Source organism: Pectinophora gossypiella, chromosome 1, assembly GCF_024362695.1.
Source record: "Pectinophora gossypiella chromosome 1, ilPecGoss1.1, whole genome shotgun sequence".
Taxonomy (NCBI): Eukaryota; Metazoa; Arthropoda; class Insecta; order Lepidoptera; family Gelechiidae; genus Pectinophora; species Pectinophora gossypiella.
This window is the reverse complement of record NC_065404.1, coordinates 17,658,484-17,672,940: the sequence shown is the minus strand read 5'-3', so window position 1 is coordinate 17,672,940 and position 14,457 is coordinate 17,658,484. Positions and strand designations below refer to the sequence as shown.

The 14,457-nt window shown below is 40.5% G+C and overlaps 2 protein-coding genes across 2 annotated transcripts in view; both read left to right on the top strand.

The window, feature by feature from the left end:
- LOC126370842 (uncharacterized) overlaps nt 1-2,852 on the top strand; it is a 136,158-nt gene extending 133,306 nt beyond the window's left edge. The window contains exon 7 of the mRNA XM_050015918.1: nt 839-2,852. Within this exon, the coding sequence (XP_049871875.1) occupies nt 839-881 (43 nt within the window). The 3' untranslated portion in view covers nt 882-2,852. The remainder of the gene's footprint in view (nt 1-838) is intronic.
- The window catches only part of LOC126370589 (beclin 1-associated autophagy-related key regulator), a 336,054-nt gene that overhangs the window by 314,122 nt on the left and 7,475 nt on the right, over nt 1-14,457 (top strand). The window lies entirely within an intron of this gene.

Here is a 14,457-nt window from a genome sequence, read left to right as displayed (position 1 = left end):
CTAGGTAACGGATTAAAACTGGCTAGGGTGTCAACACCCTTAAAAGTATTTGGAAATGTGATGATTACCGATCGTAGTATTGGCCCCGATTCCTGCAGACACCTCCTAATTTTACTTTCAGTTATACCTGTCATTTTCTTATCCGCCGAAAAGGAAAGGGACGGATGATTGACAGCTCTTAATTACAATGAGTAAATGAATGAATAACCCGGGCGAATCAAAAAGGTATCTCGCTGGTATGCAAACTGTTTGACGTGTGCTGTCAACATAATTCTGGCGTTATTGGCCAATGTAAATTTTAGACGGTTATTTTAGATTTGTGCTTAAAATTGACGAGTGTTCCATAAATATGCTTGTCGATTACCCGTCCCTTTCCTTTTCGGCGGATAAGAAAATGACAGATATAACTTAAAATAAAATTAGATGGTGTTTACAGGAATTAGCACCATAAAGATACCCTGGCAACCAAACCTGACGTTCCGGGTTCAATTCCCGGTCGGGTTAAAGGAAACTGAAGCTTAACTGATTCGGGTATGGATGATTCTCCTCCAGTCTGAAGTAGTGTGTAGCAGCGTTGAAATGCCGTTCGTTCGATTCCAAGTTCAGTTTAATTATGTATTATAACGCAGTGGCACTTAAAAGATGCATTATAATGTATATAACTATCAACCTTGCACCAACACAGTTGGCTCGACTGCTACAGACGTTGTTCCAACAGAACGCTCCATGAAGCGTGGATACTTAGTTCACCTTGCGACGGATCTCTCTGACTACCCAAATTGAGAATATAGCCTTGAGCTCATGTTAAGTTGTCTGACGCAGTATTGGTGTGTTGCAGGGCGGCGCGCCCGGGCCGCCTCCGGGGGCGGGCGTCGCGCTGAGCGCCGCCCCGCACAAGGACGAGTGGTTCGTCTGAGGACGAGTGTTCGTCTGAGGCGGCCCGGTCGGGCCCGCAGGGGGGGGGGCGCCGTACCGGCCCCCGATCTCCGTTCGCCGCCGCCATAGCGCCCCGCCGCACCCGCCTTCAACGCAGCGCCACCGCACCACCCGCGCTTTGAGCGCCCCCGACGTACCCGCAACACAGGATCACACACCTCGCCGTCTTTTACCCCATCAAGCGTTACATTATTACAATGACTGTGGAGTCAGTCACTGTCACTGTGCTCCTGTGCTCCGGCTTGCCTCTCAAACGGAGAACGCCGGCTCGAACCCCAATGAGTTATTAATTTACCTTAAGTGCAGTTTTCACTAGCACAGTTGGCTCGACCATTATAAACGGCGATACGGCTCACCTATCACGTTGGTCTAACAGAAAGCTCGGAGAACTGTGGGTGCTTAGTTCATCTTACGATGGATGTACCTTTGACTACCTTATCGTGAGCTTATGTTATGTATTCGAATGACAGCAGGGCAGAAATATACCATACAGCGGTTAGACATATCTCTCATCTCTTTCGCACGCAAGTGTATACTATATTTTTGTCCTGCTGTCATCGCGCTGTCATTGTAATTATGTTACGTTTAATGAGGTTTAGCGACAAAGGCCGGTCGCACTTTTGACGCGTTTCCGTACGAATTCGACTGTTGGCGTTCCTCTTTCACAAACAGTTATGTAAGAGCTTAGGAATATGCTTTATCATAACTGGTTATGAAACTTTTGTAACTCCGGTCAAAATAAGCCTCGTCAAAAAAGAAAAGAAACTTTCGTAACGGACGTGGCTGAAGCACACTGGACCAACTTTGCACCCAGTGTACGTGATAACATTTCGATTGGTCGGCAGGTTCGTACGACGCGCAAGTTGAATTCGTATGTAAAGTAGTATAAACTGCCACCGGCCTAAAGCTAGGACGGCGTTCACTAGATTGGGTCCAAAAACTTCAAACTTGGTAATCGATGTAACTCAAACCGAACTATGCAGGATTCCCCAATATACCTACACTAACTTCGAGAGGAATATGCGAAGTTTGAAACGTCAACAAACTGAAGATTGAGTGAACTTTGGTGCCGCAAGAAACTCATTAGACTGGTTCACAGAATGGTTCAGACGTTATTAAGTATTTGGAATATGAAGCGTGGTACTCCGCGCTAAGAATCAGGTTGCAATATCGATGTGAAGGATGTGTTCATACTGAAGTAGACAATAGTACCGACTTAAGTGGCGTCGACGTTGAAGAAGGTTCGCGGAACGGGGATACACCGGTGATACGAATTAGTAATATCATGAGACTCAGTGATGTGTATCACGTAGTAATACTACAGTGAATGCCCGCGACAATCGCTTGTCGCGCGCAGATCACGCGGGCGCGGGGCGGGCGTCGTTTCCGTGCGTTACAATACTAGCCTAATACGGTGTCGCACACGCGTGTCGCAAGAGACGCGTGTTCGACGTCGATGTAACTTTTATAATAATTTGTTAACGACGTCTTCAATACATAGCTCTAATAGTGAATAAGGAGGAAACGGCGGTCGCAGCGCCGCCCGCGCATAGTTTTTCCACAAATATCAACTGTGACCTGCTACGCATATCGTGAAGTATCTCGCGACGTAATGTATCAGTCGCGTCGCGGTATATGTCGCGGTGCGCTCGCGGCCGCGCGCGCTCTCGGCGCACAGTGCGCATGCGCGGCAGCGACCGCACCCTGTATTATAAAGAATCTATCCGAACGTATCTATGTATGTAATACCTAATTTTAGCGAAGGTTTTTTTAGGTGAATTTTTACTCGTTTAGTGGAAGGCGCTCGCGCAGGCGTGCGCCACACGCGTGTCGTGGGTGTCCAGTTTTTGGTGTTACGATAAACGCAATGTAAATTTATCGATATGACATTAAACATTTTTGGCTTATTGTTCGTATGTTATTGGGTTATTATTATCTAACAACCCGACCTCGTCCTTTATCCTAATTTAAAAAAGTAGGTTCTGTGGTTTATCGGCTTGTTTCGCAAACGGGGAGCGCCGATTCGAGCCCCGGTACCGGACTTACACCAAAGAGTTTTTATCTTAAGTGCAGTTTTCACTAACACGTTGGCTCAACCATTCACCACCTATCACGTTTGTCTAACAGAAAGCTCGGTGAAGTGTAAGTACTTAGTTCATCTTGCGATGGATGTACTTCTGACTACCCCAATTGGGATATAACGACTGATACATCACTATGCCAACGAACGTCACAACACTAGCTTACTTTAACAGATTTAATCCTTACCGCGCATTGAAGATATTTGTAAAATATTATCTTTATTGAAATATATTCACTAATTGTACCGACAAACTGGTCGTTCTGTTTAATCATCATCATCAGCCCATTAACGCGTTTAATACTAGGGCAGAATTGAATATACCGAACTAAAATATCGGGTTCGAATCCCGTACGTGGTGGTATTATTGTTTATTTCATGAACCCTCCTTAATTAATTGATCAGCTATTTATCAACGAATCCGTCCCATGAGCATAGAGTTGTAAGCATTTGGAATTCTCTTGAGCAAAAGGAACTTATTCTAGTTAAAATGCCACATGCACTTAAGGCACTATTAGAAAGAAAGAAACATTATTTTCGGACACCACAGACAGACAGGTATATTACATTTACGCAGAGCAGAATCCACACAAAAAGAAAAACAACCCAAAATCATAATAAAAATTTTAAACAATAATAACAAGTATTCAAATTAGCGCAATGGCAGTTTAGTTACTATAATACTAACATAGTGCTTCTTCTCTCTGGTTATTTTGTAAGATCAATGTCCGACTTCACCAACCGAGATTTCCGGCCAAAAAATCCTTTGGTTCTAACCAAAAACTCAATCTACCCTCAGTCTTTAAAGAAGAAAAAAAGTTCAGTCGGGTCATTGCCGTCGCGCGCGTGTCTTTGTAACAATATTTAAAATGTGATGGACCTTAGTTAATGACCTAATCATCAATACGTTGAAAAGTGCAGCAGCAGCTCTTCCAGTTTAGCTACCCTGGGGTCACGAGTACGGAAGAAATCCAGTAAGTACCCTTCTAGTATTTTATTAGTGCGAATGCAGGTTTATCTAAATCTTAGTTCTCCAATACTTTTTATAACATGAAAATAATAAATACTGCAAAAAAACAGGTTTATTTATTTATTTTATTAGGTTTGCCAACAGACAAAAATACTTTTACATGTAACTTAACCTATTTACAAATACTGGACTAGTGCTCGTCCAATTATAGGCAAACAACTTTATTAACGCTACAAAGGAAGTTGCAGTAGTGCAGGGTTGTTATTATTACTGTTAGTGATAAACGTACATAATTATACAACAACGCCATCTAGCGTCGAGTAGCAGAACTACGTACTTATTCGTAAAAAGCTCAAACTTAGGAAGGAGCTTACAGAGCGGGTCGTGACGTATTATAAAAGTCCCATAGATGGCGTGAGGATCGAAAAGCTTAAATTTATTTTTTTATGTTTTACTTAATTATAAAGTAGAAATAATTATGCTTTTTTAATTTTGTAACTATACTATTATAATTTAAAAAAATGTCTAAATAATATCCTATCTTACTAACTTATCGTTTTTAAGCAAGATTTTAAGTTTTAAAGCGCACACTTGCAGCGTCCGGCGCGGCGGTGTTCGGTCAACCGACAAGCAAGCTTTTTTTTAAGCTCGCTCGAGACGGAGGCAAAGAAACTTGTCAGCCTCAGTTATTTTCTGACCGTTGAGCGTGTTCCGTGTGCGTCACTTTCGCTCAACTTTTTCGATCGCGATCGTAATATCGTGTGTGTTTTTAATTAAATGCTTTTTTTATTATTTTTAAACTTTTAGCTTGTGATACAACGTCGTGTGTGATTATAATAAATAATTTCGATTTGAGTGTTCTCGATTTGAAATAACGTAAAATTCGAAAATCAAATCTTAATTCTAGTGTGCGTGAGATTTTAACGATGTGTATTTAGTGCAATTTTGGCGTGATTTTTTAGGAATTAGTGTGTGTGTGTGGTGGTGTGTGGTATGTGGTAATGGTGTTGTAACATGCGCTGGCGGTGGGTGCTGGCGACGCTGCTGGTGGCAGTGGTCGCTGGCAGGAAGAAGCACCGGCATCATAAGCCAGGTTTGGAAATAAAAATACCTACCTAATATTAATCTGATAAACGTAGTGAAATGACTGATTGAAAAAATATATTAAAAAGTATGGTTTCAGTGTTGGTACTGGTTGGTATTTACCACACGTCTCTTAAGCTGTCTACATTAAAAAAATAATGGAATTATTTTAAAACTTAAACAATTTTAGGTAAGAATCGTCAAATAAAAAGGTACCTACCTAGGTAGGAAGGTAGATTAAACGGCATAACATATTAATCTGATGATTATATTCTCAATGAGGGAATTTCCAGGCTATGTTTCCCAAAAATAATATAGATGGCGTTGTCGAGATTTAACGATTTAGCCAACGCCGTAGTAATGTGGTATTTTAAAAGTGATGTAACCTCAAATGAATTACCATTGCCTACCAACCTGAGCAACCCTGATTAGTAGCCCTGTTCGGATAAAGCGCGACTTCCATCTTAGTGTCACGAGTTTGAAACGAACAAACGAAAAACTAATAAAAATAAATCATCATCATCATCATCATCAGCCGTATGACGCCCACTGCTGGGCATAGGCCTCCCCCAAGGATCTCCACGACGATCGGTCCTGCGCTGCCCGCATCCAGCGGCTTCCCGCGACCTTCACCAGATCGTCGGTCCACCTTTTAGCGGGCCTACCCACTGAGCGTCGTCCGACACGTGGTCGCCACTCCAGAACCTTTCCGCCCCATCGGCCATCGGTTCTCCTCGCTATGTCGGTGACTTTAGTTCTCCTACGGATCTCCTCATTTCTGATTCGATCGAGCAGGGAAATACCGAGCATAGCTCTCTCCATTGCCCGCTGAGCGAACCGAGCCTCCTCAGGAGACCCATAGTAATAAAAATAAATATAACTAACTAACTATATATTCGTTTGATAAACTAATTTGAATTTGACCATTAAATTCGATTTCGTTAGTTTGAATTCATGTTTCGACCATAGATACCTAACTGATATCACGTGGTTTTCAAGATTTGTGCCCAGTTAATGGCAAATAGCTCGCCCCCTACTTATACTTAGGACTTAAGATACTTACAGGTAAGATTAATTTACGTACGTTAGGCATCGTAAACTTCTTTTCCTACCCGCAGCGCAGTGGAGCAGCATGGTGGAGTATGCTCCATACTCCTTCCGGTTGACTGAGGCCTGTGCCCCCTGTGCTTAGTTTCCAACTAGTCAAATCAGTTACTTTTTACTAAATGTCAAAACACGAAAGTATTATGGAATTTGTACGAAAAAGCAACCATTGACGTCATAGAAAAACGTGACAAATTACGCATTTATTATTACATTTTTCTTTATTAAAACTTATAAAAAAGTTAAATTATAAAAAGGAAATGTTTTATTTTATTTTTTTATTTTTTAATTCTAGGAGAACCAACAGTTATCAAAAACAAGTTAAAGACTGGAATAACAACATCAGAACCAATTAAAGGTTCTCACAAATAGAATTAGAATAATTAGTTACAAAAAAAAAATTTTATCTATCTATTTATCACGATGTGTTTTTATTTAGTAATCAGAATTTCATAGTTTACTATTTCTTTTTGTTTTGGTGCCACAAACTGTATTTGTGTTGTATTGTTTAACTTTGACCTAGGATACTACCCAATTATTAGATATATTTAGTTTATTTTAATAATATACTGTATTATATATCTTTTGTACTGAAATAAATAATTTTAACTTCTTATAGCTGACGAGGAGTGAGTACAGTCATGAGCAATATGATATACCCACTTTAGAACCCTGTCGCACTAACATATTTGACATTTAATATGATTTACGGGTCAATTTGTCAAAAAAGTTAATGTGACATGGTAACAAAATGTATAGTACATATCCACTCTGCCTATTCTGTTCTTATGTTAGTTGAACTTAAATGCACACAAATACCTATCGTCACTTCCTGGTGTACAATTTGCGTGTACTGACGGAGTCTTCAAGCGACCGGACGCGCAGGCGCGGCGATAGCATCGCACGCGCAACGTGCAGCCAATAGAACGTAATACTATCTGTTGAGGTTCGGGTTGGTTTACAGTTTACACTACCTTATTGTGTATAAACAATAAACCTAAAATATAGCATAGGTTGCCTGGCAAACATTACTGTTTAGCAAGAACTGATGATGATCTCCGACCGATTTCGGCCATGGCGACCACTTCGACTCCTAGTCGGCACGACGCTGATGCGCCCGAAGATGGCTTATGTAGCCTATCTTTACAGTGAACTCCCGCGCACAGTGAGGGCACGTGAGCACACCGTTTTGGTAATTATAATGAATAGCGGCAGGTGGACGGGCCTTCAACTCATCACGTTTAGCGTCGAGGTCTGCCGTGCGCTGTTGCTCGAACTCGTGTACTCGCCTCATCACCAGCCTGCGCTATTCTGGGCGCTGTGCTGCCAAACCCTCCCATTGAGAATGCTCAATGTTGCATCTTCTCATATGCCGCTTCAGAACATCTTCATACCTAAGGAGTTGTCCGCCATGTTTTCGCTTACTCTCCTGAAGCTCAGTAAGAAGACTTCATCCTAATATGTCTGTCGTGAACCATACATAATCATGTAAGGTCACGAATTATCTGAAAATACACTGTTATTTCTGCTCTGATCTGTTTCTGAATAATCTGAATGTTCACTTATTTCTGTTCTCTGTTCTAATGCACCTTCTTTTGTTCTCTGAAAATTATTTAGTTTTTTCGTAATGACAGCCCGCCAAAAGCATCAACTTTTTTCTGGCCAGTGTTGTTATGACATATATAACCTACAAATCGATTACTCACTCGAGTAAAAATAAAATCGATATGATGTATTTTAATATTATTATGAATTTGATTATTTAAATTCGAGAACTGATTACAGTTCGAGACACTGCCCCGACGCGAGAATTATGAAATACACCTGTGTTTTGATTAAGTTTAGCATTCTACTCTGCTGTAGGTTTTGAGTAGATTGTGTAAGTTGCTGCACTATGGTCGGAACAACTTGAGCAACAGCAGTTTGCTGAATTAGACTCAAACTCTGGTTCATTTCTCTGTCTTGTTAATTTAGCTGAAGCTGTTGTTGATTGTGAGACAGCGCACTGACTGAAAATTTGGCTGATGTTTTTGATAAAAATAAGCAGATACGTCTATTCTGGGTAACTGGAAAGTAACAGTAACATCACAACTTAATATATCTAATATCACAACTTTCTCCAGATGATGTTGGTATGTTTGGTTTGTGCTGACAACTAACGACTGAAAAAGGTCTAAAAATCGGAGGCATTCCAATTTGTTGCTACTAAATAGTACTGAAGGTACGGCTTAATAGAGGGCAATTAGGCTCTCACCTGAATATCCTGATCTGCGACTGAAGAGATCGAGGCTGCTGATATCATTGACAGCTCCCTGGTATGCGTCAGCGTATGGTTTACCTCATTAAACTGCTGTTTAATCTTCTCCAACTCCCGAAGCTCGTCAACAAGAAAGAACTCTTAATTGTACTGAATAATAACCTGGAAGGCATCCACTAGCTGTGGAAAATGACTCCTGGATTGCTTCTGCGCCACTGATAGCACGATTGTTGATTCATTTTCTATAACTGTTGTATATGAATTGGTTAATATATGATATTTAATTGAAAACTTGGTCTTAACTCTTAGCAACTGGTTGGTATTCCTTCTAATGACACGAACATGTTTACACTGAATTTTTGCAATATAAATTGAAGTAAAACATAATAAAATTTGTACCCCAAAAACATAAAATCAATGAATTAATACTTTTCGAAACTCGTAAATAAACTGACTGACAACAAACTTAACAACTCAATTCAACTGATCTGATTTCATGATCTGATTTCTGATTTGTTGATAACTGGTATGGTCAATCTGATTTAATGTTGATAACTGGTATACTCAATCTGATTTAATGTTGATAACTGGTATAGTCAATCTGATTTAATGTTGATAACTAACATGGTCAATCCAATTTGATGTTGATAACTGTTATGGTCAACAGTTACATGATCTATCCGATTTGATGTCGATAACATTAACAACTGGCTTCGTCCTTCTGATTTATCAAATGATGTGGTTGATCTGATTCGCAAATAATCTGGTCAATCTGCTTTGACAACTGATTTGGTCCATCTCATTTAACTACTATTATTGGCCCATCTGATTTAAGTCAACTATTATTGGCCCATCTGATTTGAGTCACCTGATTTAACAACTGTTATTGGTCCATCTGATTTGAGCCAACTGATTTAACAACTGTTATTGGCCTATCTGATTTGAGCCAACTGATTTAACAACTGTTATTGGCCCATCTGATTTAAGCCAACTGATTTAACAACTCTTATTGGCCCATCTGATTTGAGCCAACTGATTTAACAACTGAATTGGTCCATCTATTTAGGTCCATCTGATTTGATGTCAACTATTCTGTATCTACTGATTTCGTACTGGGTATCATAACACTAAATTACATGTTCAAGATATCCCAGCATCTCCACCATGTCGTGAACCATACATAATCATGTAAGGTCACGAATTATCTGAAAATACACTGTTATTTCTGCTCTGATCTGTTTCTGAATAATCTGAATGTTCACTTATTTCTGTTCTCTGTTCTAATGCACCTTCTTTTGTTCTCTGAAAATTATTTAGTTTTTTCGTAATGACAGCCCGCCAAAAGCATCAACTTTTTTCTGGCCAGTGTTGTTATGACATATATAACCTACAAATCGATTACTCACTCGAGTAAAAATAAAATCGATATGATGTATTTTAATATTATTATGAATTTGATTATTTAAATTCGAGAACTGATTACAGTTCGAGACAATGTCATCATCCTCCTGCTCTTATCCCACTCTAGGTGTGGTCGGCACAACATGTATTCCTCTTCCATCTATTTCTGTCAGTCGTCAGCTCAGTACTCACACCTTTCACACACATATCCTTTACACAATCCATCCACACTTTCTTGGGTCGTCCCCTACCCTTATATCCATCCACATTCATACTCGTAATTTTCCTCGTTATATGCCTTTCATCCCTACTCATTACATGCCCATGCCATGCTAACCATTCTATCTCTCTCACTTTATTTAAGAGCTGCGCTCTTATCGGTGGAGTAATCGCCGTTCCTCTCTTCTTCCCGCCAAATCCTTCACCTCCAACCATTCTACAGCAATGTTATTTTTTATCCATCCACACTTTCTTTGGTCGTCCCTTATCCTACTTATTATAATGTGCAATAAATAATTATTAATGAATGTGGAGGAAGCAAGAGAAGTGTGTCAGTATCGATGCGAATGGATGAAATTCGGTTTCTCTCTATATATATTATTTAAGAGCTGCGCTCTTGTCGGTGGAGTAATCGCCATTCCTCTCTTCTTCCCGCCAAAACCTTCACCTCCCAATACGACACGACCTGCACCTTCTCTTTTATTTGTTTCATAAATGTTCTCCTAGATCTACCCCTTCCTCTCTTCCCTTCAATTTTTCCTTAAGTATATAATGTTTGTTATAAATGAATCGTGTCGTATCAGGTGGCCAATCATATTTCCTCTTCGGTTCTCTATAGTCTTCGGAATTCGGTTTAAAGATACTTAATTCTCAAAAAAGACATACAGTCACTTACATGAGAAGAGAACTTATAATTTAACTTTATAACTAACTTATGCAGTGTCGTACGCACCGCCATACTTAATAGGTATCGCTCAATATAACTGCTTAGAACAGAAACTACCGCGTCAAAAACATCAGAAAAACCACATAGCCATTCGCTTATTTTCTAAAATATGCTTAGCTAGTCGGCGTTTGAATATGTTGAAAGAATTACTATTTTTATAAGTGTGGGTAAATTATTGTACAGTTTAGCTCCATCATACAGAATTAATAGTCGATTCTTACCCTGGTGTGAAATAGGCGTGAGTTTATATGTGTACGTGTGTGTACACATCACAACATTGTTATTTAAATTATTTTACCACCTTTTTTGTATTCTATGTGTTCTCGCAAATAAATTGATTTGATTTGTATGTAATAATTATTGAGTGATTGATAAATAGTATAATATATTATGTCCCAATGCTGGGCACATACCTCGCCATAATCAGCTGGAGGGGGTACGGAGCATACTCCACCACGCTGCTTCAATGTGAGTAGGTAGCGGTGTTTTACAAATAATAGCCAGGACCAAGCAAGGAGAGCTGCAAGTTTTCTTTGATTTTGTGGCTCTACCCACCCATTTAGGCATTACGGGCGCGTTCATGTAGATGTGATTATGTACCCAGGACCAATGGATTTACGTGCTTTCTGAAGTACGGATCATCTTGCTTTTGGCCAACCGCGTTTTCAACCTGCAATCTCCTAACCAAACTAAGAATCATAAAGTGATTTTTGTGATGATATCCCCACCGGGATTCGAACCCGGGACCATTAAGCAGCTGAATACTACGGAATACTTTTTATTAGCTCAAATCATCATCATCAATTTAAGAGCCACGCTCTTGTCGGTGTAGCATTTTCCATTCCAGTCTATCAAAGGCCAATTTCTTGACTTCCCTATAAGACACGACGTTAACCTTTTCTTTAATCTGTTCCATGTAAGCTCTAATACATATTAGCTCAAAAACATTGCATAAATAGCATCAAAACCAAATAAAGTCTATCTAACATATCACAAAGTCGGTGTAATTAAAGGATCGGGTCTCGGGAAGCGGGCATCGAACACTGGACCGCGGTGTCGGGTGTCGGCATCACGCGCGCATTCCACCGCCTTCTCGGAACCGCTGCAACCGCCGCGTGCGCAAGCCGCAAGACTGCTCAAATGAGTAATACATGCAAGCGTTCATATTGCCTTCGGGACTGTCAATGCGATGGGTAGTAAAGTGAGTTTGTGATACGCCGGTTCGAACCCCGATGCTGGACTTGCACCAATCAGCCATTCATTTATCCTCTAAAAAAAACATTCATAAACATACATACATATATAGCCTATATACGTCCCACTGCTGTTCACAGGCCTCCTAAAAAAAATAAAATAAAAAAAAATATATATTCATTTGCAGCAGCGATTACATTATTGTAGGTGCAGGTGTCCCCTATTAAGTTAATATAAACCTGTGTCAGGAGACACCGCTCTTCTACTTAGACATGTACAGTTATATAAAATTTTGAAACTAAAACCAAACATGCTGTGTGTGTGTGTGTGTGTGTGTGTGTGTGTGTGTGTGTGTGTGTGTGTGTGTGTGTGTGTGTGTGTGTGCGTGCGTGCGTGTGTGTGTGTGTGTGTGTGTGTGTGTGTGTGTGTGTGTGTGTGTGTGTGTGCGTGTGTGTGTGTGTGTGTGTGTGTGTGCGTGTGTGTGTGTGTGTGTGTGTGTGTGTGAGTGTGTTAAACGCTCTAGTTATTAAATAACTTGTAATGTATACCCACATTGATTTAAAGTGTTGCTGTTGCAGTTTCTTGTCAAGTTTTCTCCTCAGCCATAACACCTTGCGAAATGATGTAGATTTAAGAATATTAAATTGACCTTGAACGAGTTTATCTATGATAATTGCGTTGAATAAATGATTCTGATTATCTTAAGTGCAGTTTTCACTAACACAGTTGGTTCGACCATTTTGACGGCGAGACGGCTCACCACCTATCACGTCGGACAGAAAGCTCGGGGAGACGTGGGTATTTAGTACATCTTGCGATGGATGTACCTCTGACTACCCCGTTGGGATATGGTCGTGTGCTTGTGTTATGTTTTGATACGTTATTCTTGACAGCCAATGTGTTTCACGGGCAAAGGAACACAATGGGCGTATATTTTGAAATTGGAAACATTCCCACCTAATGGAATGAGTGTAAACCAATTGAAAACCAAGCGAGCGCTCCAACTGTACAATTACAATTGCTTCGAACCTGATAAAATTGCGGCGTTGGGTCTTTTAGCTCGGGAGGGATTTAGGTGATCATTTAATTAAATTCCCGTTTTTAACTTCTTATTTTGTGTGGGTTGTAAATGGTGTCTGACTCATCAACACTGTGTTACTACGAGCTACTAAATACCCCTTAAAAGCCCCCAAAAGCCACGATACTTTTGACTAAATACTTTTTAACTTATCTCTTTTGCCGCAACCACTATGGACTCTCTCTTATTGTAGAATTAACCATACTACACATTAAAAGGTAAGCAATAAACTCAATTTAATTTAACGGCCAACGTGGTCCAGTGGTTTGAGCGTTGGGCTCACGATCCGGAGGTCCCGGGTTCAAATCCCGGAAACACATCACGAAAATAACCTTGTGATTGTAGTTTGGTTATAGGACATTACAGGCTGATCAACTGATTGTCCGAAAGAAACATGATCCGTGCTTCGGAAGGCACGTTAAACCATTGGTCCCGTTTACTACTTACTGATGTAAGCTAGTAGTCGTTACAAGAGTCATGTCAGGGGCCTTTGGCGGCTCAATAGTAAACCTGACACCAGGGTTGGTGGGGTTGGTAATCCACTTCACAACCCACACGATAGAAGAGACTTTAATTTTTAATAAACACTGAAAACTGTATGGAAGTACTGTGTACACCTCTGCTTACCCCTATATATCGATATGTATATATATCGGGAATCGAACCCGGACCTTCAGATCGTGAGCCTAACGCTCTAACCACTAGACCACGGAGGCTGTTATAAGTACTATTATATTTTTTTTAAAGCATGTAGTTTTTCAATCCGTCTCTGTGCATTGTGCAGCTCAGTGGCGATGGAAGCAGTACGAGTAGTTAGATGATGTCTAACACGAGTTAAAATTAACCCCCGAGGGTGACTGTGAACTCACACGTTACTGTGGTGTGGGAATGTGTGAGGTGCGTGGGAATGAGGGAGTGAGGTGTGTTTGTGTGGGTATGTGTGATTTTCCGCTGGACTGGAAGTAAAGAAATACACAACTTTATTCTACAGTTATATGCTGTTGATTTTTGTAATTTGATTTATTTACGTACTTTCAAGTAATTGTATGATCTCTCTCGTTATTTATTATCGGCGTCCGAAGGAAGTAATATACGATCCCGACGACCCGATTACTCTAGCCATAGAGGCGGCCAATCAGCTCGCGACACCAAACACTTCAGAACCCCGATACCGACTCCGCCGGCGTGGTCGACGATTTCCCTCATTCAACTATCGCTATCGACCCACTAGGGTCGATTAATCCTTTCAAATATTCTTCCTCTCAGACGACGCCCTGAGCCGAGGTTCGCGCCCAACTGGGCACCCTCAGGCCTGTTGTCTTAACGTTGTACCGGGTGAGAGCCTTCAGCGCTCCCCATTTGTCCGGCCAAGTAGTTAATGCCGTTTGCGGCAAATCTACAATAAGTC